At 47.7% G+C, this 27,082-nt stretch overlaps 1 protein-coding gene across 1 annotated transcript in view; it reads right to left on the reverse strand.

Annotated features, from left to right (window-relative positions):
• Positions 1 to 534: 534 nt before the first annotated feature.
• Positions 535 to 27,082, reverse strand: part of HROB (homologous recombination factor with OB-fold) — a 35,074-nt gene continuing 8,526 nt past the window's right edge. The window contains exons 3-10 of the mRNA XM_073572775.1: positions 9,509 to 10,387; positions 6,013 to 6,096; positions 5,781 to 5,921; positions 5,575 to 5,683; positions 5,158 to 5,243; positions 1,837 to 1,938; positions 1,352 to 1,646; positions 535 to 684 (exon numbers count right to left, since the gene is read on the reverse strand). Of these exons, the coding sequence (XP_073428876.1) occupies positions 647 to 684; positions 1,352 to 1,646; positions 1,837 to 1,938; positions 5,158 to 5,243; positions 5,575 to 5,683; positions 5,781 to 5,921; positions 6,013 to 6,096; positions 9,509 to 10,387 (1,734 nt within the window). The 3' untranslated portion in view covers positions 535 to 646. The remainder of the gene's footprint in view (positions 685 to 1,351; positions 1,647 to 1,836; positions 1,939 to 5,157; positions 5,244 to 5,574; positions 5,684 to 5,780; positions 5,922 to 6,012; positions 6,097 to 9,508; positions 10,388 to 27,082) is intronic.

Genomic DNA, 27,082 nt, shown 5'->3' on the forward strand with positions numbered 1-27,082 from the left:
GTGTGATACTTACCTCCGACTGGCTCCCCCGCTGTCTATCGCTGATCGCGCGTGAACGTCCTGGGCCGTTTCTGGTGAGATCTGCCTGTGTGGCAGCACAGTAGCGACCACTTAGCGATGCACCTGCGATCCTGACCGCGTCATATCGCTGGTCGGGATCGCTGGTACATCGCTAAGTGTGACAGTACCTTTAGGCTAAAGCCTGAATTTATGGGTAGGTAGGATGTTAAGCGTCTCCCATTTTTTCTGGTTATCTAGAGCAGTAATGCTATTCATATTTACATGCTTTAGTACTACAGAGTGCAACTTTATTTTTTTGTCAGGTATATAAAAAAAACGAGACACTGCTTTGGTTAAGATACTAGAGCCAAGGTATGTTAAGTGCAGGGTTAACTCTGCCAGACAGTATTAATGAGCAATAAGAAATGCTATCTGTTCTTGTGTTCTCTTATGTAATCTCGATATGTTGTATAATCTTCAATAAAATTAAAAAAAAAAAACAAACCAAGCATGAACTTGTTATCCAAGGTCGAGTTGTGCTTAATCTGTAATATATTTTATTGGATTTATTTATTTACAAGTCCCAACAACCACTGGATGAAATGTTCCTGGTCACTGATACTAGTGACATCTTATCTTGCAGTAGTTAATCCGGAAGGTCACAAAGCAGTGAGTCTAGGTCATCTGGGGGGGAAAAAAAAAAAAAAACACAGCACAATTACCTCTGTGATGCAAAGACCTACACAATGTTGCCTAACTAAATGAAGTTATGAGTAAAGCCCCCGTTACACACTGCGATATCGCTAGCAATATGGCTGTAAAGTCACCGATTTTGTGACGTATCAGCGATATTGCTAGCGATATCGCTATGTCTGATACTTACCTCCGACCGGCTCCCCCGATGATTATCGCTGATCGCGCGAGAACGGCCTGGGTCATTTCTTGTCGGGCGCTTCCTGTGGCGCCGACGAGCGACGCGTGGACGCGGGCGGGAGGACGTCAGGATCGCCACGTCTGACAGGTAAGTAGCGACCCCCGTCCCCAGCGATGTCGCTGGTGAGATCTGCCTGTGTGGCAGCTCACTAGCGACCACTTAGCGATGCACCAGCGATCCATATCGTTGTCGGGATCGCTGGTGCATCGCTATGTGTAACGGTACCCTAATACAGATCAAAGACGGGGATCAATGCCTGCAGAAATTATTTATTTTCTGTGTATACAGTGCCACCGGTTATTGCAGTTCATCCCCACTCTGGTGTGTGATGTGACTTGCAATGCCACCCACAGCCTATGGGCAAGCAACACCTTCAAGATCAGCAAATGTTAAAGGAAAACCGATTACTTCACTCACCTAAATCCCAGTCCGGCTGTGGGGTGTCTGGCTGCTCTGTGCTGTATGACTGGCGAAAAACTGCTGTTTTGGCATGAATTGACTGTGTAGTGTAGGATATGCGAGAAGCCACAGGGTGATGACTTCTGAAGGACGGGTGAGACAGTATTGGCTGAGAGGTCTGGGCATGTGATGTGCTGGATAAAGGAGAGGGTGATGTCTGTGGGGCACTCAGCGGTTCTGTGCTCGATGAGAGATCAGGTGGTGATCGGGCCTGGTTACAGGTCAGATCCATGTCCTCATGTGGCACAGGCACCTGTATAGAGACAGTGGCAGTAATGTTTCATTTCAATAAAAATTACATTTTATTTACAGCTTTGCATTGCATTGTCCCTCTATTACTTCCCCTCATCAATGCAGTGTGTCCCTACACACAGACTAGAAGCGATATGCATAACACTTATGGAATTACATGGGGACCATCACACTCATCTCATAAGCTTTACCTTGGGTTTCAAGCCTTCATCCACGGGGGGATAGATTTTTACCAAGTTGCTTGGGGTCACATTAAGATAATGATTACGGTGAGATGGTGAAAAAACTCCGACCTGCAAAGGCAAAACAAAGGAATACGATGAGTGTCATTAGTACGTAGGTATTCCAGTGTCAGTAAAAAATCATTCATTGTATGGCTGGTTTGTCAATATAATGTCTATGGCTGGAGTCACACATAGCAACTTACCAGCGATCCTGACAACGATATCAACGTGTCAGGATCGCTGGTAAGTCGCTATGTGATCGCTGGTGAGCTGTCAAACAGACAGCTTCACCAGCGATTAGCACAGCGATGCCTGTTCGTTAGCGCTGATGCCATGGATCCATGTAAAAAATAGAATTAAAATAAAAAATATTGTAAGGGTATGTGCACACGCTGCGGTTCTGCTGCGGTTTTGGCCCTGCAGAACTGCAGCAGTTCCGCAGACATGGTACTTCACCATGTTAGCCTATGGGTTTTCAAAACCGCAGTGCTCACGCTGCGGTTTTTTACCTGCGGAAAAGCTGCGGGTTTTTTTCTGCAGCATGTCAATTGTTTCTGCGGATTCTGCTGCGGTTTCACACCTTTAACATAGTAGAGGTGTGAAACCGCAGGGCAAAACCGCAGGCCAAACCGCAGGTCACTTTACCTGCGGTTTTACCTGCGTTTCCGCGGGAAAAAACCCGCAGCAGAAACCGCAGCGTGTGCACTCACCCTTATTCTCACCTTCCGACGTCCCGCGCAGCATTCCCGCCTCTCTCCACGCTCCGGTCCCAGTAATCCTTTGCGAGAATGACCGCGATGACGTCCGTTCTCGCGGGATCGCGAAGTCTCGCGGTCATTCTTGCAAAGGATTACTGGGACCTGGAGCGTGGAGAGAGGCGGGAAGACTGCGCGGGACGCCAGAAGGTGAGAATAACAATAATTTTTATTTTTCTTTATTAATTTTACAGCTGATCGCTGGTCTCCCGCCTGTCACACGCAGCGATGTGTGCTGGCCAGCGGGAGATCAGCGACGAAAAAAATGTCCAGAGGTTTCTTGCAGCGAACAGCGATACCGGCAGGGGGGCTGATCGCTGTCACACACAGCGATCTCGCTGGTGAGATCGCTGTTGTGTCACAAAAGTTGTGACTCAGCAGCGATCTCGCTAGCGAGATTGCTATGTGTGACGGGGCCTTAAGAGAATGTTATAAAGTAATGAGATCAGACTACGAGAATTGTGTAGATTAGCTATTCTCTGTATTATTGCGTTTCGGGGTACCCCTCCTTCCAAAACAATGCCTTCTGCCTAATATGCGTGCCTAAATTGTAAGTATTTATAGCATTCAGAGGAAGGTAACCCATATTCGTTTTGCAGCTGTGAAAATTACTTAATCATATCACCTATCAGCACTAATAATAATTTTATTTCTATAGCGCCAACATATTCCGCAGCACTTTACATTATAAAGGGGACTTGTACAGACAATAGACATTACAGCATAACAATAATCACATAAATCATAATAGATACCAAGAGGAATGAGGGCCCTGCTCGCAAGCTTACAGTCTATGAGGAAAGAAGGAGACACAAAAGGTGGATGGTAACAATTGCTTTTATTGTTGTGACCAGCCATGTTGTAAGAATCGTGTATTCATGTAAGGTGGCATGAACCAGTTAACAGTCTAAGTATGTAACAGTACAGTCACAGAGAGCTATTAAATGCCTAAAGCGTGTGAGAACATGATACGAGGAACCTGGTTATGGTAAAAAGTTGTGAATGGGCCACACAGGGCCATTAAGCACTGCCTAATGTCCAATTTAAAGACAACAAAATATGGGGACAGTAATTCTTGTATTTGGCTAATAGTGTTCAGAGATATACAGATCACGTAGCTTATGCCTGAATACAGCCCTTCCCCATCTCTTCTGTGACTCACAGCTGGATGCTCTATACCTGCCGTACCCAACTACCATCCAAAAAGAATGCAAAGAATCGGAGGAAGCCCATAATCAGAAACGCCCGACTCTCAAACTACATGCCCAGTGTGCTCTCCGACAGCTTGTTTTAGTGAGTCATCATTTTGTTATGCCATTACAGCTCATGTCAGAAACAGAAAAAATTTGTATATAAAATGTGGGTCATGCACAAAATAGATAAGGATCATAAACAAAAAAAAAAAAGGGGTGCAAAAAAGACCAATGAAGGAAACGTAATCGTATATAATACAGAATTTTATTAGGGATAGTAAATAAAAAAATATAATAGGCAGCTGTAACAGGTGATGGCGCACGTTACAAAGAAAGGAGTATACAAAACTCCTAGAAAGTATGAACTCATAAAGAGGTTACATTGCAAAAATGCCCAGAAAAAGTTACAGCTACAAAAAGCTAAATCAAAATGAAGTACAAATGTCCTAGCAGCACATTAGATACAGAATAGCACATGATAGATACAAATACCAATTGTAACCAAAAATAGAGTAAAAACACATCAGTGTGTTAGTATAGTATACATAAAGAGTAAGATGGCAGAGTGTATAAGACGATTAAGCATATAGGCACAGTGTGCTAGTAGAAAAGATAAAGTGCATGAGCAACGTCAGAATAACATTTTCACCTAAGGAGTAAACGTGCTGCCGAAACACAGACACAGGTAAGGGACCCAGCAGCACGTCTATTCCTTAGGTAAAAATACCCCTTTATTTCTGTAACGTGCACCATTCATCTGATTCAGCTGCTTATTATAATATATATATATATATATATATATATATATATATATATATATATATATATATATATATATATTAGCCCTAATAAAATTCTGTTTTATACTATTACGTTTCCTTCAATGGTCTTCTTTTGCACTTTTTTTTGTATGTGTTCATTAAAGCTATTAGAAGAGCAGACCTGTGCCTGTTCTTTGCTGCCCTTACATAGAGCATCATAGTCCAACAACAGATATGAGGCTGAAATATTCTCCTAAAAGAAATCTATATATTGCATATTATTTTTCCTGCCAATACCCGGCCATTGTATCAGTATTTTCCAGGATATGTTTAAAATATGATATATTAAGTTACTTTTCACATAAAAGGCACAGTAAGCTCAAATCCGAAGATGGATAAGTATTCTGCTTTTTTTTTTTTTCTTTTATGTTAATACAATATAACCTGCATGTATTAAATCCTAAGTATCTCTGTATGTGCAGCACTGTGAACAGCGTACAAGAGCAGAGGTCCCACTGCAAACATTATGGTTTTGGGATTTTGCAACCTAGGCAAGATGAGGTGTGTGACCACAATTACCTGCTGCAACAAGAGGACGCTACCAATCTTCAGCTCACTCTCTCGCTCCTCTAGTAGCACATGATGGACAGTGCCCTGGATATCTCCTAGAGAAGAGAAGGTATACTACTTGTACTCATTGAAAAATGACCAGAAAAAAAAACAAGAAAACCGCTAAAAAAGGAAGCAGCAGCCAGAGTTATAGGGGTGAACAGAGTAAGGCCAAAGTCACACATCCATTTATCATTGCCCAAGTACAGGAGGGGACTTCAGGACTGACCACAGGTCTCATGATCCAAACTCAACAACCTCATATACACCCATCAAGCTATTAAATTTAGGTAAGGTTACCCACATCGAGTCCAGAAATATAAGTCCATACTCGGACATTTGGCCGAAGTCACTATAGTAAAATGGGAAGGGTAGCGCTCACAGTACCTGTGGGGTCTCTGAACACTGCGCTAGCATCTCCATTGGCCAAGGTCAACGTCTTAAGGGCCACCGCCATTTTTGGGACTTTGTTCCTTGGAAGTTGCTTTAGAGCCGCCTGAGAAAAGGAGGGGAGTAGAGCAGTCGCATCTGGAAGCCACATATGATTATATAACCCCCTCATGGGCTCAATAAGGAAGAAGATCTTTTGTTACCTTGCGGAGCACCATGACCACACTGTACGTTCGGAGGAAACAGGCAGGGTCGTTTTCATCCAATGACAGCTCAGCTTTCATAGTGGCCCAGGGACCCCTGATAAACTGCTCCTCTACTGGTTGCTGTGAGGATCCCCCTTCCTGTAGACAGAAGAAACCATGAATCTATGTACGGTGGTTGAACTAATGTGAGTACAGAACTGTACACAGACAGGAAAGATTAAATACCCACCTTACTATGTAGCTTGGCACGTGCCCCGTGGCTCGGGGTGTGAGGAGTGGACACTAAGATTTCATCCAGCCCTCTTCCACTGCCCTGGGAACAGATGTCAATCTAAGGTTTATTCAAGGACAACAGTACTGCAACAAGTCGTATGACAGAGGGTTTATCAGGTTATGGTCCTGGCACTGTTCCTACCAGCAGACGGAAGAAGAGAATGCTGGCACTACATACGCAGCTCATTACCTTACAGCCATTAAAAACACACGTGACATGCACAAATGTGAACAAGTCGGTCGGACAGTGTTCACACCACCCACTGACTGAAACACAAGAAGAAAACACAGAGTAACAAATTTGCAAAAATACTCTGCAGTAAAGAATATGACAGTAATCAGCAAGTGCTGGTAAAAAGATGATAATACATACAGGGTATTTAGTCGATAGTTTTTTTGCAAAAAATGTATACCAAGCTGCCCCACCTCGTCACGGTAACCCTTAACGGAGCAGTCCCTATCTAATGTATTTAAAACCTGAACATATGAACAGTGTCTACATGAACAGGATTCAGACAGGCGCCGTCTTACACCACGTGCCCATACTAGGAAGCGCCTGTCTGAATCCTGTTCATGTAGACACTGTTCATATGTTCAGGTTTTAAATACATTAGATAGGGACTGCCCCGTTAAGGGTTACCGTGACGAGGTGGGGCAGCTTGGTATACATTTTTTACAAAAAATGTATCGACTAAATACCCTGTATGTGTTATCTTTTTACCAGCACTTGCTGATTACTGTCATATTCTTTACTGCAGAGTATTTTTGCAAATTTGTTATTCTATGTTTTCTTCTTGTGTTACTTTACAGCCATTGCCTGATTGCAGAGTGAATACCAGTGGCATCTGTATAAGTAGGGAAATATTTATTTGCGGTGTCATACAACAGTATTTCCCAAAGTGGGTGCCGCAGAACCTTAGGGGTCCTATGTGGGGCCTCTGGGCTCCGGCAGATGGCTTACCAATAATGGTGGTAGGTTTTATGCTTTTACATTTACAGAGAATATGCTACAGCAAACTGGCATCTTATAGGGGCAAACAAGGGTAGAGCAGTGGGCAGCCACGGAGACAAGTTGGAGGCCCATCCTACTGTGACATAACGGTGATTAAAATTTGCCAATGAAGGCAACTGATCCAATAACTTTGAATGAACTATTTAAAGAATAAGATTAAAAGATGCGACAGTCATTGTGTATGTGGGGACATCAGGATATACCGTATTTTTCGCTTTATAAAACGCTCCGGATTATAAGACGCACCCCAAATTTTGAGGAGAAAAATAAGAAAAAAATATTTTTTTTAATAAAATGGTGGTGCTTCTTATAATCCATGCGTCTTATTTCTTACCGGGGGGTGGTGGCTGCGGTGAAGCGGGGTCCCAGGGTCGCTGCTGGAGGAGGCAGGAGTAGGGTGACACTGCAGGCCGCAGGAAGGGATGAGAGGGTGCTCCGATTTGCAGCGCGCTGCCAGGGGGTCTTGTGCTGCTGCCAGGGGGGGCTCTGCCGACATTTACCGGGTGTAGGCCGCAGGGGTGTCCGGGTGTCCAGCAGTGTCTCCAAGTGCCCAGCGGTGTCTCCGGTTCCCATCCCGGGGCTCTGCCGACATTTTGCGACAGGCCAGAGCCCCGGGGCTCTCTCTCTCTCTGTTTCCTCTGTATTGACTCCGGCAATATGGCGGCCGCCGCTCATCTCTCTAGATCTCAGTCCCGAGATAACCATTAGCGGTGGTGTCTGTCTGTGTCTGCTAATCCCACTTGGGGAGACGAACACTAGGACAGGTACGAATAGCAGACAGGCTGGTGGGCACGGCAGAGACACTGGCAGGCGGGCACGGCAGACACACTGGCAGGCGGGCACGGCAGACACACTGGCAGGCGGGCATGGCAGACACACTGGCAGGCGGGCACGGCAGACACACTGGCAGGCGGGCACGGCAGAGACACCGGGACAGGGACCAACTTGAAAGGCACAGGGAAACGGGCAGGAAGGAGTGGTGTATGGAATAGGTAGGGTCCTGTTCACACAGCAGGTGCAGGTACTGGCAGGAAAGAATGGTGTATGAAGGGACAGGTAGAGACCTGTTCACACAGGAGGTGAACCACAAGACTGCGGAGATGTGCTGCAGTTTGCAGCAAGAGGTTCCGCAGCAGAGGAAGCGGGGTACAGGCAGAACTGCAGGAGTGCGGAGCATAAGCAGAGCCATAAGAGTACAGAGCAGGCAGAGCCGCAAGAGTGCTGAGCATAAGCAGAGCCACAAGAGTATGGAGCAGGCAGAGGTGCAAGAGTGCGGAGCACAGGAAGACAGAGGACACAAGGATAGACACAGCAGGGAAAGTAGCCTCAGACGAAGAGACCGAGAGACAGGAGGTAGGACTGAGTACAGACAAGGTAATGGTAGGAGACAAGATACAGGAACTAAGACACAAGGACCATGATATTCTGCCTCCTGGAGGGCGGCAAGGACAAGTACTAGACAAGGTCAGGAGCAATAGCACAGAGGTCAGGATATTCTGCCTCCTGGAGGGCGGACAGACAGGAACAAGGCAAAGCTAGGAATCAGGCCTCCAGAGAAGGCGAAACACAGGACCAGACCTGGCAACTCAGTAGCAAGACACTGAGTTAAGACATTGCACAGGCAGCTACCACTGGGTGGAGCTGCCCTAAATACTAGAGGCCTCTTGGTAATTGGTCAGGGACACATTAGACAGGTGCACCCTGATTCCATAAGAACCAGAGAGTTCTGGCACCGCCCCCCTATGCACAGAGCCAGGAAGCATGCAGAGAGCAGGCAGGAAGCAAGAGGAACACAGCATGGAGCCGGCAGCAGACAGGACTCACAGTATGGCCTGGAGCAGTGAGTAAGTTGGTGTGTGGGGGATAGGAAGCCATGCAGTGATGCCGACAGGGTTGTTACACGTTACATGAGGTTTTATTGGGTACGTTTTCTCCTTGTGGAGAGAGACATGCCAGGTCTGGCATGCCAGTATGAGGAGACTTGAACATCTCTGGGAAATTCATGGCACTAGAGTTTGTCCTCTTTTAAACATTTTTCAATAAAGAAATACATTTTATGGGAACACTGGAGGATGCTTTTTTTCCATTATATAAAGCATATTACATCTGCTTGGAGGGTCCTTTTGAAGGTCTTGTCCTATAAACAACATTTATCACCCATCCACAGGATCAGTGATGAATGTAAACCTGAACCACCTTTGCTCCATTCATGGTCTATAAGAGTGGTGGTCATACATGCTTACTACCTCTACGTTCTGTGGGCTCCATTCTTGAGATTGATGGGAATCTCGGCACCTAAACCCTCAATAACCATACATTTATCATTTATCCAGTGGACAGCTGAGATGTTTATAGAACAAGCCTTTCAAGTGTTGCATTCATTTAGCCCCGACTCTCACACATAATTAAAACTTATCCTCTAACTGAATAGACAGGTCACCTGCTGTGGAAGGAGTCCTGCTGGCCCCGGAAATCTCCTCTCTTTGGATGGAGGGGTCTCCCATGGAAGATTCTGTGAGGTTTTACTCGCTGCTGTCATCAGCTGTACAAGATGATTGGTCACCACTGGTGTCTGTAGAGTATTGGGTGGGTGTGGGCGGGGAGATGAGAGGGGAGTTCCAGGTGGCACTGAGTGGGAGTTGGCCGGTCCATTTTGCCATACTTTTGTTGAGGTGGATGCACTGGATGACGAAATATACCGTGGATGGGCAGAACCTGAGAGCTTATTGAAGGATCCACCTCTCACTGGGGTCACAGGCTGAGTTTCCACACCAGGCCTTATACATGGCCTCTTAGCAGTGGGCCCTGGAGACTGACATGGTCCATTTGCCCCACCACTTAGAGCAGGACTGTGATTTAAAGGATGGTTCGTATTGATATGTGGATACCGTGTCTGTGCAGTGGTGTCACTCAGCGAATGCCTGTGTCCCATATCTTGATTATTCCGAGACGGCCGCAATTGTAATGAAGACCTATTTGTGTCTTCACTGATGTTTTGTGAGGTCTGGTTGGCCATGTTGGGGAGCAGAGGAGGTCCTGGAGCCTGACATTGATTAGACTGCTCGGCCTCCAGTTCACTACACAGAGACAATAGTTCCTCATCATCCACGTCCAGGACAGAAGGTGGGGCACCTAGCGTTAGCGGAAACTTCAAGCTCCGTCCCACAATGGCCGTTTGGCACACTGGAGAAGATTTTGTAAAATATGACTCCGTTCCTGGGTCTCCAATAGTGGTTTTAGGGATAGGCCGGAGATATACCGATGAGGGTTTGTGGTTAACATGACTGGACTCTGCACCCTCTACTACAGACAGGAAATCCTACAAAAGAAAACGGATTATATAAATTACACAACAACAGATAACAAGATGTAGCATGAATGTAAGCGCTGGGGGACGCACCTCTGAAACCCTGACCCATTTTTCCCCATAGCTGACGGCAGTTGTATTCAGCCTATTATAGCAAAAACATGATATTCCTAACAGCGGGAAGCCCATCATATATTTAGACCATATCCTCTGGCTACGCCATACAAGAAACCTGCTTTGGGTTAGGAGCACACTGTCTTTCAGGTGAAAATCGCCAGAAAAACCTATTCGAAAACACTCAAAATAAGCATTTCTTTGCCAGAATGACATGTTGAAACGTGTTTTAATCGCTTCAGATTTCTAAAATAACCGGCTAAAAGAAGCGACGTGTCCATTTTTCAGGTGTTTTTCACTAAGAAGATCTGTACTTTACAAGATGAGTCAAAGACACCAGAACTTCTTTTGAGATTTTGGTCATTGCTGTTTTTTTGGCCTAAAAAAATACGCTGGGGGGGGGGGGGGGGGGGAACAGTTTTATGAAAAATCTTCTGCTTGAGAATCTCAGCGGGTATTCCTGAACTTAAAAGACATGTGTGCACATAGCTTGAGTAGGATTTGTCACGAAAGACTTCCATTGCTTAGTACATGTATGTTTCAGCCAGTACACCCCACTAATGGTCTGTATTTAATTTGGAGAAACGTCCCCTCGCTCAACATATTATTTTGGGTAGAAGAATGATCAGTGATGTGGAATTTCATCATCTGACCCTTTTGATCCCAGGAGAGATAAGATGCCGCTTGGGAGGACAGCCAAACCAAATGGGCACGTGTATGGTGGAGTCAGAAGGAAGAGCTGTGGGACGATGTATGGGCACCTTTAGTCCAATATGAGTGCAATCTCTGCAGAGCACCTAATGTTATGTAAGTGCTATATAAATCTCTATCCCACACACATATGGACACACCTTCGCATTCAAAGAGTTTTCTTTATTTTCATGACTATGAAAACTGTAGATTCACGCTGAAGGCATCAAAACTATGAATTAACACATGTGGAATTATATAATTAGCAAAAAAGTGTGAAACAACTGAAAACATGGATTTTTGTGAGTACTCACCGTAAAATCCTTTTCTCCGAGACGCTCATTGGGGGACACAGAGACTGTGGGTGTGTGCTTCTGCCGTCTGGAGGCCGACACTAAGTGTACAAAAAAAGAGTTAGCTCCTCCTCCGCCGCATACACCCTCGCCCCTAGGCCGGGCGTAACTCAGTTTAGTGCATAAGCAGTAGGAGAACGCGCCTTAAACTCAGGCAAGAAACTATATGTCTGAAAAAGGGGGCCACCCTAAACCTTGTACAAGGAATTGTAAAACTCAAAATAAGTAAATGCCAACTGGCTGATAGGGTGGGTGCTGTGTCCCCCAATGAGCGTCTCGGAGAAAAGGATTTTACGGTGAGTACTCACAAAAATCCATGTTTCTCCTTCGTCTCATTGGGGGACACAGAGACTGTGGGACGTCCTAAAGCAGTCCTCTGGGCGGGATCTTAGCTCACCCAATCCATGCTAATTTGCGCCCCTGATTAGAGGTGCGCAACTGCTGCCTGGAGAATCTTTCTTCCCAGGCTTGCATCCGAGGATGCCTGGGTATGTACGTTATAATGTTTGACAAACGTATGTAAACTGGACCAGGTAGCTGCTTTGCATACCTGCTCCGCTGAAGCCTGGTGTCGTAGTGCCCATGAGGCACCCACTGCCCGTGCCGAGTGAGCCTTGATCCCTGCCGGAACCGGCGTGCCACTGATTTGATAAGCTTCTTGGACCGTCAGGCGAACCCATCTGGCCAAAGTCGCTCTGGATGCAGCGAGCCCCTTCCGCCGTCCCTCTGGAACCACGAATAGAGAATCTGTCTGGCGGAATGGCGCCGTCCTTGTCACATACCTCCTAAGAGCTCTTACCAGATCCAGGGTGTGCAAAGCCTTCTCTACCCTGTGCACCGGTGCCGGGCAAAATGAAGGTAAGACGATGTCCTCGTTGATATGAAATGCAGACACAACCTTCGGCAAGAAGGGGGGAGCTGGCCTTAAAACTACCTTATCCTTATAAAAGGTTAGGAACGGTGGTTTACAAGATAAGGCCGCCAATTCCGAAACCCGCCTAATAGACGTTATGGCTACTAGAAAAACGACCTTTCTGGACAGGTAAGGCAAGGATACCTCTTGCAATGGTTCGAAAGGGGCCTCCTGAAGGGCTCTGAGCACCAAGTTCAGGTCCCATGATTCCGTCGGCGCCTTATAGGGGGGTACTAAATGTGCGACCCCTTGCATAAACGTCCTAACCTGCCAGACGGAAGCGACTTTTCGTTGGAAAAGTACCGACAGGGCCGAGATTTGCGTTCTGAGGGAACTCGGGGCCAACCCTGCGTCCAGCCCTGCCTGTAGAAAAGCCAGTACGTTGGGGATCGAAAAAACCAGAGGAGCCACTTCACGATCCCTACACCAACGGAAGAAAACTTCCCAAGTTCGATGATACACCCTCGCCGAGGAAGGCTTTCGGGCACTCACCATCGTGGCCGCCACATCGCGTCTGAATCCTGCCTGTGTTAACAGCCAAGATTCAATGGCCACGCCGTCAAACACAGGGCCCCTAAGTTCGGATGGCAGATCGGCCCTTGGGACAGTAAGTCCGGCCGATCTGGAAGACGCCAGGGTACGTCCACCACTAGTTGGACCAGATCTGCGTACCAGGCCCGCCGGGGCCAGTCCGGGGCCAGCAGAATTGCTGGAACCTTCTCTCTCCTTATTTTCCTGATAACTCTTGGAAGCAGCGGCAGCGGGGGGAACAAGTACGGGAGACGAAACTGGCTCCACGGGAGCACCAGCGCGTCTGCTGCGATTGCCTGCGGATCGAGGGATCGAGCAACAAACCTTAGTACTTTGGCATTCTCTCTGGATGCCATAAGGTCCACGTCTGGTGTCCCCCACCGTTGGCAGATCTGCTGAAAGACCTCGGGGTGCAGGGACCATTCCCCTGCCGCGACCCCCTGTCGGCTGAGAAAATCTGCCGCCCAGTTTTCGACTCCTGGGATGTGCACCGCTGAAATTACCACGCGGTTCTTCTCCGCCCAACGTAGTACCAGTCCGACCTCGCGCATGGCTGCCTGGCTGCGCGTGCCCCCTTGATGGTTGACATATGCTACTGCTGTAGCATTGTCCGTCTGGATGCGCACCGGCTGGTGTCTCAGGAAACACTGGAAATGTTGTAGGGCCAATCGTATTGCCCGTATCTCCAGAATGTTGATCGGGAGAACTATCTCCTGAACGGACCACCGCCCCTGGGCTATGTGACTCTGGAAAACTGCTCCCCAACCTTGCAGGCTTGCATCGGTCGTCACCACCAACCATTGTTCCGGGGGAAAGGGTTTCCCCTGGACCAGAGACGAGTCGCGAGACCACCACCGGAGAGAACTCCGTACCAGCGGAGACAACTTGCACCGATGACTGAGAGACAGCAGCCTCCGGTCCCATGCTGTCAAGAGCGCATGCTGAAGCGGACGGAGATGGAACTGGGCAAACGGGATTGCTTCTATCGCCACCACCATTCTGCCCAAAACACTCATGCCATACCGGATGGACCTGGAGCCCGGCTGTAGAAGGTTCCGTATCCCTTGCTTGATTTTTTGCGCCTTGTCCTGAGGGAGGATCACCAGCCCCCGGGAGGTGTCGAAAATCATGCCTAGGAACACAATTTTTTGGGCTGGAACCAAGGACGACTTGCTCCAATTGATCAGCCAGCCCAGACGGGCCAGGGTATCCAGAGTAATACTGACATTGTCCTGGCACTCCTGAAACGACGGCCCCTTTACCAAAAGGTCGTCCAGGTAGGGTAACACCGTTATGCCCCGTGCATGCAGGATGGCCATAACCACCGCCATTATCTTTGTAAAGACTCTGGGGGCAGTGGCCAGACCGAAGGGCAGAGCCACGAATTGGAAGTGACGTCCTCCGATCGCAAATCGCAGGAACCTCTGGTGTGGGGGGAATATCGGAACATGCAGATATGCATCCTGCACATCGATTGAGGCCAGGAATTCCCCTGGATCCATGGCTGCAATGACCGAGCGGAGGGATTCCATCCGGAATCGCCTGACCCTGATGAATCTGTTTAGGATCTTTAGATCCAGAACCGGCCTCACAGTCCCGTCTTTTTTGGGGACCGAAAAAAGATTGGAGTAAAACCCCTGCGACTCTTCGCTCTGCGGCACTGGGGCGATGACCCCTTTGTGCTGTAGCGACGCTACAGCCTGTAACAAACTCTTCGCCTGCGAATCTGTTATGGAAAGTCGCGAACGGAAGAATCGCTGAGGTGGCCGTCCGACAAACTCTATCTTGTACCCGGACGATACAAGTTCTGCCACCCAAGCGTCGCGTGTCACTGCGACCCAAACGTGGCTGAACCTTAGTAGGCGTCCGCCCACTCTGTCGTCCGTAGGTACGGAGTGCCTCCAGTCATTTAGCTGGAGGTTTTTGGGGCTTGGCCCCCTTCGCTCTGGGTAAATGGCCTCGGCCTCTACCCAGCGGATTGGCCCTGTAAGAGACTTGTCTTTCCCTACTCTGGCCATCGTTTGCGGAGGAGTATGCCCTGGCCGAAGTCCCCCCCCAGGGGCTACAAAGGGTCGAAAACGCCTTTGCGTTTGCCTGAATGCCGGGCGACTTCTCTGCTGCGGAAGGAAACTACTCTTCCCCCCTGTGGCTTCTGAGATAAGCCTATCCAGCTTCTCACCGAACAGTCGATTGCCCTGAAACGGCAATGAGGTTAAGGATTTTTTAGAGATAGAATCCGCTTTCCACAGTCTCAGCCATAATGCACGCCTAATGGCGATCGCATTTGCCGCCGCCACCGCCGAACACTCGGCCGCGTCCAGTGAGGCGCTGACAAGATAATCACTTGCTCCTGACATCTGATTTGCCACCTCTAAGACCTCCGCGGGGAGATCCCTGTCCTGGAGGGCCTTATACAGAGCGTCCCCCCACGAAACCATGGCCTTAGCCACCCAAGTCGCCGCAAAGGAGGGGGCCAGAGCCGACCCTGCTGCCTCATATACCGAGCGGGCAAGCCCGTCCATGAGGCGATCAGTTGGGTCCTTTATAGAGGAAACACTGGGTATCGACAATAGCGATCTTGATGCTAAACGTGACACCGGAGGATCCACTACTGGCGACTCTACCCAAGCCTTATGGAGCTCAGGAGGAAACGGATACTTTGCCTGCAGCGCTTTTTGCATTGCAAAACGCTTATCCGGGTGATCTCTATGTTTCTGGACTAGCTCCTCAAACTCCGGATGCGTGGCAAATCTTCTATGTGGTCGCCTGGATTTCTTAAAAGAGACCTTGTGACCTGAGGCTGTGGGCAAATCGTCCTCGATCTCTAATGTCTGGTTGACTGCCTCAATGAGACTGTCCACCGAATCCTGGAACCCCAGACTCTCTAGATTCCAGGCCTCTTCCTCCTCTCCTTCATCCTGATCGCTCCCAGAGCTTAGTGACGGGGAACGGGATGCCCTAATACCCGCCGCCGAAGCCCCGGAGGGTCCGGCCGACGGGGAACGAACCCTCTTGATATGAGCTTGCCTGGTACTGGAGCGACCTCTAATGGTTGGAGGGTCCTGAGACGAGGACGAGCTCTCTTCCGCTGGCAGACCCCCCTCCCTGTTCCTGCCCGGGCCCTGAAGGGATTCAATTGCCCTTGTAAGGGACAGCATAGACTGCGATAAGGACACCGCCCATTCCGGGGGGTCCTGACCCCTGGGTTCAGAAACAGTGGGGGGCTCCTGGGCGCGCTCCGACTCACAGGCTTCACAATATTTACCCGCCTGTGCCTTTGGCAGCCTGACCCCACAGGAGACGCAAACCGCGTAAAGGAAAGAGTGAGCTTTCCCTTTGGCAGACATACTTGCACAGGCTGAAGGCAGAGTAGAAGGAGGAGGAGGGTAACCTCTTCCTTGACAAGCAGCGTGGTTCTCCACACGGAGTTACACTCACCCACCGGCTCCTGTCTGCAGTACCCCTGCGTGGATGCCAGGTGTTAGGGCGGAAGTCTCCGGGATCTGTGCGCCCGCCGTTTCTCTGACCTCCTGCCCTATATCGCACGTCTCCGCATCAAAGGAGGGGCCTCATACCGCCGCCACCGCCGCGTCAGCGGGCGGGACTTCCGGCTACCACCGGAAGTCAGCGGGCGGGACTTCCGGCTACCACCAGAAGTCGGCGCGCGGCCTCGCGCGATACTCGCGCTCCTCTTGCAGCGGGGCCGCGGCCCGCTCCGATACACGCGGCGTGCGGAGCCCGGGTGCAACGCCCTGGCTACCGCTACTCACCAGCGCCAATTTGCGGTGCGCTCCCGGAGCGGACCCATATATTAAATAGGTGAGCAGGACCACTCGCCGTGCAGGGGGGGGGGGGGGGGTCTGGCTCTGTCGGTTTTACTCGCGGCCTCTTCCCCTGTACCGGAACCCCCGCTCCGCTCTCACCTGCGCCTCCGATTCAACCCCCTGGACTCACAACCAAGGGGTGGACGGGGCCTCCATACACTGCTGCTGTAGGAGAGGAACAACGTGGAGGCTGACCACTGGCTGCTCACACGCGCCTGATGAAGTTGTGGGGAAACCGAGTCCTCTAATCAGGACGCGTTGCCCCTCTTTCATTAAAAAAATAGATGTCTGGAAAAAAGTCCCAGATGTGTCCCTCGGTGCGGGAGAGGACACGTGGAGGGTTACTCACACGTGGTCGCCCGTTGGTGATTTGGGGAGATCGGATCCTCTCTATAGGATCCGTCGCCCCTATCTTATCTTCATAGAAAAAAAGGAAGGGAAAAAAAGAAAAAAAAAAAAAAAATCTAGTCTGGAACTCCAGACTGCGTGTGCCTCCATCAGACACTAAGCAAAAACTGAGTTACGCCCGGCCTAGGGGCGAGGGTGTATGCGGCGGAGGAGGAGCTAACTCTTTTTTTGTACACTTAGTGTCGGCCTCCAGACGGCAGAAGCACACACCCACAGTCTCTGTGTCCCCCAATGAGACGAAGGAGAAATATGTCTTATAGTCTAGGTTCTTCAAAGTAGCCACCTTTTGCTTTGATTACTGCTTTGCACACTCTTGGCATTCTCTTGATGAGCTTCAAGAGGTAGTCACCGGAAATGGTCTTCCAACAGTCTTGAAGGAGTTCCCAGAGATGCTTAGCATTTGTTGGCCCTTTTGCCTTCACTCTGCGGTCCAGCTCACCCCAAACCATCTTGATTGGGTTCAGGTCTGGTGTCTGTGGAGGCCAGGTCATCTGGCATAGCACCCAATCACTCTCCTTCTTGGTCAAATAGCCCTTACACAGACTGGAGGTGTGTTTGGGGTCATTGTCCTGTTGACAAATAAATGATGGTCCAACTAAACGCAAACCAGATGGAATAGCATGCCGCTGCAAGATGCTGTGGTAGCCATGCTGGTTCAGTATGCCTTCAATTTTGAATAAATCCCCAACATTGTCACCAGCAAAGCACCCCCACACCATCACACCTCCTCCTCCATGCTTCACGGTGGGAACCAGGCATGTAGAGTCCATCTGTTCACCTTTTCTCCGTCTCACAAAGACATGGTGGTTGATACTAAAGATCTCAAATTTGGACTCATCAGACCAAAGCACAGATTTCCACTGGTCTAATGTCCATTCCTTGTGTTCTTTAGCCCAAGCAAGTCTCTTCTGCTTGTTGCCTGTCCTTAGCAGTGGTTTCCAAGCAGCTATTTTACCATGAAGGCCTGCTGCACAAGGTCTCCTCTTAACAGTTGTTGTAGAGATGTGTCTGCTGCTAGAACTCTGTGTGGCATTGACCTGGTCTCTAATCTGAGCTGCTGTTAACCCCTTTCTCACATCAGACGTACTATCCAGTCCATAGGACCCGGGCCCCTATGCCCATGTACGGGATAGTACGTCTAGCGCGATCAGCGGCGCCCACGTGGTGAGCGCCGCTGATCGTGGCCGGGTGTCAGCTGATTATCACAGCTGACACCTGGCACAATGTGTCAGGGGCGGTCACGGACCGCCCCCGACACGTTAACCCCTTGCACACCGCGATCAAACATGATCGCGGTGTACCGGGGGTTAAAGGGAAGTATCGGCAGGGAGGGGGCTCCCTCCGTGCTTCCCTGAGCCCCCCACAGCAGCGCAATGTGCAGCGCTGCTGCGGGGGGCTCTTTCCCTGCAGGCCTTCGGGGGCCTGCAGAGAGCTGGCTTCCACAGTGCCTGCAAAGCGCAGGCATGAGGAAGTCTGCAGTAGTGCCTGTGACAGATCGCTGATCTGTCACAGTGATCTGTGATGTGACAGATCAGCGATCTGTCACAGGACAGTGATGTCCCACCTGGGACTATGTAATAAAGTTAAAAAAAAAATTTTTAAAAAAAGTGTTAAAATAATTTAAAAAAAAATTGCCAAATAAATTAGAAAAAAAAAAAAAATATTCCCCCAATAAATCCATTTTATGGAAATAAAAAAAAAAAATAAATAAAAGTACACATATTAGGTATCGCCGCGTCCGTAACGACCCGCCCTATAAAACTGTCCCATTAGTTAACCCCTTTAGAGAACCCCTTAAAAAATAAAAAACGAAGCAAAAAAAAAATGATCTAGTATCATAGCGCCAAACAAAAAGTGCAATAACGCGCGATCAAAAGACGCATATACATATCCATGGTACCGCTGAAAACGTCATCTTGTCCCGCAAAAAACGAGAGGCCATACAGCATCATCAGCGAAAAAATAAAAAAGTTATAGCTCGCAGAATAAAGCGATGCAAAATTAATTATTTTTTATATAAAATAGTTTTAATTGCATAAAACCACCAAAACATTAAAAAAAACGACCTAAATGAGGTATCGCTGTAACCGTACTGACCCGAAGAATAAAACCGCTTTATCAATTTTACCGCATGCGGAACAGTGTAAACGCACCCCGCCAAAAGAAATTCATGATACGCTGGTTTTTGTTCATTCTGCGTCCCAAAAATCGGAATAAAAAGCAATCAAAAAATGTCACATGCCCGAAAATGATACTAATAAAAACGTCAACTCGTCCCGCAAAAAATAAGACCTCACATGACTCGGTGAGTCAAAATATGGAAAAATTATAGCTCTCAATATGTGGTGATGCAAAAACTATTTTTACAATAAAAAGCGTCTTTTAGCGTGCGACAGCTGCCAAACATAAAAACCGTCATAAATAGTAAATCAAACCCCCCGTTATCACCCCCTTAGATAGGGAAAAATAACAAAAAATTAAAAAAAAGTATGTATTTCCATTTTCCCATTAGGGTTAGGTCCAGGGCTAGGGTTAGGGCTGTGTTGGGGTTCGGGTTGGAGTTAGAATTGGGGGTTTCCACTGTTTGGGCACATCAGGGGCTCTCCAAATGCAACATTGCGTCTGATCTCAATTCCAGCCAATTCTGAGTTGAAAACGTCAAATGGTGCTCCTTCCCCCTTCCAAGCTCTGCCATGCGCCCAAACAGTGTTTTACCCCCACATGTAGGGTATCAGCCTACTCAGGACAAATTGCAAAACAATTTTTGGGGTCCATTTTCTCCTGTTACCCTTAGGAAAATAAAAAATTGGGGGCAAAAATATCATTTTTGTGGAAAAAAATGATTTTTTTATTTTCACGTCAGAGCGTTATAAACTTCTGTGAAGCACTCGGGCGTTCAAAGTGCTCACCACACATCTAGATAAGTTCCGTGGGGGTCTAGTGTCCAAAATGGGGTCACTTGTGGGGAGTTTCAATAGTTTAGGTACATCAGGGGCTCTCCAAACGCACATGACACCCGCAGACCATTCCATCAAAGTCTGCATTCCAAAACGTCACTACTTCCCTTCCGAGCCCCGACGTGTGTCCATACAGTAGTTTTCTTCCACCTGTGGGGTGCCAGCGTCCTCAGGACAAATTGGACAACAACTTTTGGGGTTCAGTTTCTCCTGTTACCCTTGGGAAAATAAAAAAATTGGGGACTAATTGATCATCTTTGTGGAAAAAATAAAAAAATTTTATTTTCATGCCCGGGCATTATAAACTTCTGTGAAGCCCTTGGGGGTTCAAAGTGCTCACCACATATCTAGATAAGTTCCTTAGGGGGTCTAGTTTCCAAAATGGGGTCATTTGTGGGGGTTTCCACTGTTTAGGTACATTAGGGACTCTCCAAAGGCAACATGACACCCGCAGACCATTCCATCAAAGTCTGCATTCCAAAACGTCACTACTTTCCTTCCGAGCCCCGACGTGTGCCCATACAGTAGTTTTCTCCCACATATGGGGTATCAGCATACTCAGGACAAATTGGACAACAACTTTTGGGGTCCAATTTCTCCTGGTACCCTTGGGAAAATAAAAAAATGGTGACTAAAAAGATCATGTTTGTGGAAAAAATACGAATTTTTTATTTTCACGTCCGGGCGTTATAAACTTCTGTGAAGCACTGGGGGGTTCAAAGTGCTCACCACACATCTAGATAAGTTCCTTGGGGGGGTCTAGTTTACAAAATGGTGTCATTTGTGGGGGGTTTTCACTGTTTTGGTACATCAGGGGTTTTCCAATCGCGACATGGTGTCCAATCTCAATTCCAGCCAAAAACGTCAAATGGCGCTGCTTCCCTTCCGAGCTCTGCCATGCGCCCAAATAGTGGTTTACCCCCACATGTGGGGTATCAGCATACTCAGGACAAATTGTACAATATCTTTTAGGGTCCTGTTACCCTTGGGAAAATAAAAATTGGGGGTGAAAAGATCATTTTTGTGGAAAAAATATGATTTTTTAATTGTACCGCTGTACGTTATAAACTTCTGTGAAGCCCTTGTGGGTTCAAAGTTATCACCACATATCTAGATAAGTTCCTTGGGGGGTCTAGTTTCCAAAATGGGGTCACTTATAGGGGGTTTCCACTGTTTAGGTACATCAGGGACTCTCCAAACGTGACATGGCGTCTGATCTGAATTCCAGCCAATTTTGCATTGAAAAAGTCAAACGGCGCTCCTTCCATTCTGAGCTCTGCCATGCGCCGAAACAGTCGTTCCCCCCCACATATCAGGTATCTGCGTACTCAGGACAAATTGCACAATAACTTTTGCAGTCCAATTTCTCCTGTTACCCTTGGTAAAATAAAAAAAAATTGAACCTGAAGTATTTTTTTTTGTGAAAAAAAGTTAGATGTTCATTTTTTTTTAAATATTCAAAAAAATTCCTGTGACGCACCTAAAGGGTTAATAAACTTCTTGAATGTGGTTTTGAGCACCTTAAGGGGTGCAATTTTTAGAATGGTGTCACTTTTGGGCATTTTCTATCATATAGACCCCTCAAAGTGGCTTCAAATGTGATGTGGTCCGTAAAAATATAATGGTGTTGCAAAAATGAGAAATCGCTGGTCAATTTTTAACCCTTATAACTTCCTAAATTGTGCTGATGTAAAGTAAACATGTGGGAAATGTTAGTTATCAAGTTTTTTGTGTGCCGTATCTCTGTGATTTAAGGGCATAAACATTCAAAGTTGGAAAATTGCGAAATTTTCAAAATTTTCGCCAAATTTCCGTTTTTCTCACAAATAAACGCAAGTTATATGAATGAAATTTTACCACTAACATGAAGTACAATATGTCACAAGAAAACAAAGTCAGAATCACCGGGATCCATGGAAGCGTTCCAGAGTTATGACCTCATAAAGGGACAGTGGTCAGAATTGTAAAAATTGGCCCGGTCATGAACGTGCAAACCACCCTTGGGGGTGAAGGGGTTAACCTGCGATTTCTGAGGCTGGTGACTCGGATGAACTTATCCTCCGCAGCAGAGATTACTCTTGGTCTTCCTTTCCTGAGGCGGTCCTCATGTGAGCCAGTTTCTTTTTAGCGCTTGATGGTTTTTGCCACTGCACTTGGGGACACTTTCAAAGTTTTCCCAGTTTTTCGGACTGACTGACCTTCATTTATTAAAGGGAATCTGTCACCCTTTTTTTGGCCTTTCACCTGCCGGCATAGACATCGGGGGCTTATCTACAGCATTCTGTAATGCTGTAGATAAGCCTCCGATGTAACCTGAAGGAGAAGAAAAACACGTTATATTATACTCACGGAGGTGGGCGGTCCGGTCCGATGGGTGTTGCGGTCCGGTCCGGCGCCTCCCTTCTTCATGCGATGACGTCCTCTTCTCCCGTCCTGTAATGGCTCCGGCGCATTGCTCTGCCCTGTTGAGGGCAGAGCAGAGTCCTGCAGTGCGCAGGCGTCGGGAGGGGTCTGGCGCCTGCGCACTGCAGAATTCTGCTCTGCCCTCAACAGGGCAGAGCAATGCGCCTGCGCCGGAGCCATTACAGGACGGGAGAAGAGGACGTCATCGCATGAAGAAGGGAGGCGCCGGACCGGACTGCAACACCCATCGGACCGGACCGCCCACCTCCGTGAGTATAATATAACGTGTTTTTCTTCTCTTTCAGGTTACATCTGAGGCTTATCTACAGCATTACAGAATGCTGAAGATAAGCCCCCGATGTCTATGCCGGCAGCTGAAAGGCCAAAAAAAGGGTGACAGATTACCTCTAAAGTAATGATGGCCACTCGTTTTTCTTTACTTAGCTGCTTTTTTCTTGCCATAATACAAATTCTAACAGTCTATTCAGTAGGACTATCAGCTGTGTATCCACCAGATTTCTGCACAACACAACTGATGGTCCCAACCCCATTTATAAGGCAAGAAATCCCACTTATTAAACCTGACAGGGCACACCTGTGAAGTGAAAACCATTTCCGGTGACAACCTCTTGAAGCTCATCAAGAGAATGCCAAGAGTGTGCAAAGCAGTAATCAAAGCAAAAGGTGGCTACTTTGAAGAACCTAGACTATAAGACATATTTTCAGTTGTTTCACACATTTTTGTTAATTATATAATTCCACATGTGTTAATTCATTGTTTTGATGCCTTCAGAGTGAATCTACAATTTTCATAGTCATGAAAATAAAGAAAACTCTTTGAATGAGAAAGTGTGTCCAAACTTTTGGTCTGTACTATATATATATATATATTGTGTATTATACATACATACATACACACACACTATGAAAGGAGCAGGTATTTATCATCCTCAAGTTAAATACCTGCTCCTTTCATAGAAGCCGCTGAACATCTTCTCTTTACTATTATTCCCTGTGGGTCTGCTGTAAGAAAGCTATCAGATTGTGGTTACCAGAAGCTCAAGCAAGATGGCCACCCCAACATCACATGTTCAAAATAGAAGAAAAATAGAAATCACAAAATGAAACCAGGTTTCAGTATCTGATATGTTCAGAACCTGTTTTTCTCATCAAATGGTCTCAAGAATGAAAGTCTCTGTGTTATAGGAGTTTTCCCACAAAGTACACTCTAATCAATACATCTTGGAATAATAATAATTTCCACAATTGGATGTGTTTAAAAAAAATGTTCCTGTGCTGAGATAATCTTATAAATGTGCCCCTGCTGTGTACTGTGTAATGTCTGTCTGACCATACCACATCTCCTGGGTATCTAGAAATTACAGCATGGATCACATCTTACAGTTTCCAGCAAAATGAAGCCGGTGGCTGCTCAACGAGCCAAGATGTCGATCTGTCCATGGGCCGTCAGCGGCTCCATTTTGCTGGAGACCATAAGATGAATCTGAGTAGGCGCCACCTACAGCACCATTTTGCTGAAGACTGCCGAAGGTTAATTTGAGCATGCATCGCCTCTAGCGTCATTTTTCTGGAGAGAAATGGGACATGAATGTGCGAAAGCGACACCAGACGCAAGGGAGGCGCTAGCGTGAAATTTATAAAAGGAGGCTCATACAAATGTGGAAAGGCTGCGGGAGAGCTGAAAACCCTACCCACAGTCCTGCCGTAATGCATGAAGAGGATGTTACACCAAAACTTGTAAGGTAAATTAAACAATAACCAAGCAAAGGATTTTTTCACTACAGTTATCCATTAAATCAGTATAACAGGGCCATTACAGCCATACCTTTACTTTAACAGGTTAAATCGTGATGACAAGTTCTCTTTAAGCCTCATGCAGTATTCTAGCCATGTTATTCAGGCATCAAAACACAGATCTATTATTGTCTATGGAGCCGTTCACATGTCCATGATTTTTTGCAAACCAAAGGTCTACAAAAAATATATATATATACACAGGAGATCAGTGAACTCACAAAAAAGATAATTAGAAAAACTATTTTACGCCATGGTTCTTATAAGGCTACATGCATGAGTCGATGGGCACCTAGGGAACAGTGACCACAATATAATACAATTCCACTTGTCCTTCAGTAAGGTGCCCTGGAAGGGGGTTACAAAAATAGGTATTAGACCTACCGGTAATGATGTTTCCAGGAGTCCATCCTGACAGCACCATGGAGGACATCCTCCTCCTCCTTACAGGGACAGGAAAGCACACGAGAGGTTAAAAGGCCCCGTCCCACCCCTTTCCCTCAGTGACTTAACAAGAACCACAGCGTGGATAATGCTATAACTCTTTTAATGGTATCATCATATTACATCATATGACATAACTTAACATAACCTATCCGGGAGGGAACTACCCGTGCTGTCAGGATGGACTCCTGGAAACATCATTACCGGTAGGTCTAATACCTATTTTCCAGGACATCCACCTGACAGCACCATGGAGAGTACCAAAGCACCTCCTCAGGGTGAGAACTTTTCTCCCAAATGCGGTATGTTGGCCTGATAGCACGTCAAGTTTGTAGTGCTTGCAAAATGTATTCAGGCTGGCCCAGGTTGCCGCTCTACAAATCTGCTCGACTGAGGCGCCTGCGCGCTTGGCCCAGGAGGCTGAAACTGCCCTAGTAGAGTGGGCCCTTAAGGTATCTGGTGGGTTGGCGCCTTCCGACTGGTAGGCGTCTGAAATTACTGATGTGATCCATCTTGCGATGGACGCCTTAGAGGCTTTTCTCCTCCTATTTTTACCCCCGAAGAGGATGAACAGGTTTGAGTCAATATGCCAGTCATTGGTGGCCTCTAGATAGCTTATAACTGCCCGTCTTACGTCTAGGGAGTGGAGACGCTGTTCTTTCTCATTGCGGGGATTGCTGCAGAAGGATGGTAGTACTATCTCCTGATTTATATTCTGGTAAGAGGCTACCTTGGGGATAAAAGCCGGATCTAATCTTAAGGTTATATGATCGTCTCTGATCTGGAGATATGGATCCTTGGTGGACAGGGCCTGGATCTCCCCTATTCTTTTGGCCGCGGTGATGGCTACGAGAAAAGCCGTCTTTCGAGAGAGAGTCGAAATGGGCATGTAGGGGTCCCTACATAAAGATCTGAGTACCAGGCCGAGGTCCCAGGGCGGGGTGAGCTGCCTAATTGTGGGTCTAAGACGCTGCTTGGCCTTTATGAATCTTACCACCCAAGGATGGGAGGCTAAAGGGTAGTCGAAGAAGGCGCTCAAAGCCGAGATCTGGACCTTTAACGTGCTGGGTTTAAGCCCCTTATATCCCGACTGCAGAAAGTCTAGGACACTAGTGAGGTCAGGGGTACCTGCGGAGGTCGGACCTGCCACCTTCCAGGCAGAATCTCTTCCATATTTTTCTGTAGATTGCGGATGTTACCGGTTTCCTGCTGGCCAGTAGAGTGGACATGACCTGCTCAGATAAGCCCTTTGCTCTCAGGATGTCCCTTTCAGGATCCATGCCGAGAGGCGTAGCCTTGCTGGGTCTGGATGGCGAATCGGCCCCTGGTGGATAACATCTCCCTTCAGGGGTAGCTCGACTGGGTTTCCTACTGCCATGGCTCCTAGCAGCGGAAACCAGCTTCTCTTTGGCCAGTATGGCACTATTAATATCACCGACGCGCGGTCCTCGCAGATCTTCCTGAGTACCGCCGGTATCAGCGCCAGTGGCGGGAATGCATACAAGAGGGGTTCCGTCCAGGCCTGGCTCAGGGCATCTACTCCGTCTGGGTGATCTGCTGGGTTCAAGGAGTAGAATCTGGCGACTTTTGAGTTCTTCCAGTTTGCAAACAGGTCTATACTGGGGGTCCCCCAACGCTGACAAAGCTGATGGAAGATTTCTTCGTTTAGTTCCCACTCTGTCGGGCTGACCCGCTGTCTGCTTAGATAGTCTGCTACTACGTTCTGAGAACCCTCTAGGTGGATTGCCGTTATGGAGAGGACCACCTCTTCTGCCCAGACGAATATTCGACCTGCGAGTGCCTGGAGTGGTCGATGTCTCGGACCTCCCTGGTGCTTCAGGAATGAGACTGCCGTTGTGTTGTCGGACAATATCCGGACATGTCGATTTCTCACTACCGACCGGTTCTGACGCAGGGCTTCCCAGACCGCATAGAGCTCCCTGAAGTTGGAGGATCTGCTTCTGATGCTGACCGGCCAACTTCCTTGAAAAATTCTCCCTTCTACGTGGGCTCCCCATCCCCACGTACTGGCGTCTGTGGCGATTACCACGTACGGCGAGGTTGTCCATAGCACGCCCACCTGTAAGTTCTGGGGCTGTATCCACCACCGCAGGGATCTTCTTACCGTGTCTGGTAAGGATATGGGCCCGTCGAGAGAATCCTGACGCCTGTTCCATCCTGCGAGGATTTCCTTTTGCAGGGGCCTCGAATGGGACTGGGCCCATCTGACGCATGGAATGCAAGCAGTCATCAGA

The sequence above is a fragment of the Dendrobates tinctorius genome, unplaced genomic scaffold (assembly GCF_039654945.1).
Source record: "Dendrobates tinctorius isolate UK_male_01 unplaced genomic scaffold, ASM3965494v1 ptg000032l, whole genome shotgun sequence".
NCBI classification, from domain to species: Eukaryota; Metazoa; Chordata; class Amphibia; order Anura; family Dendrobatidae; genus Dendrobates; species Dendrobates tinctorius.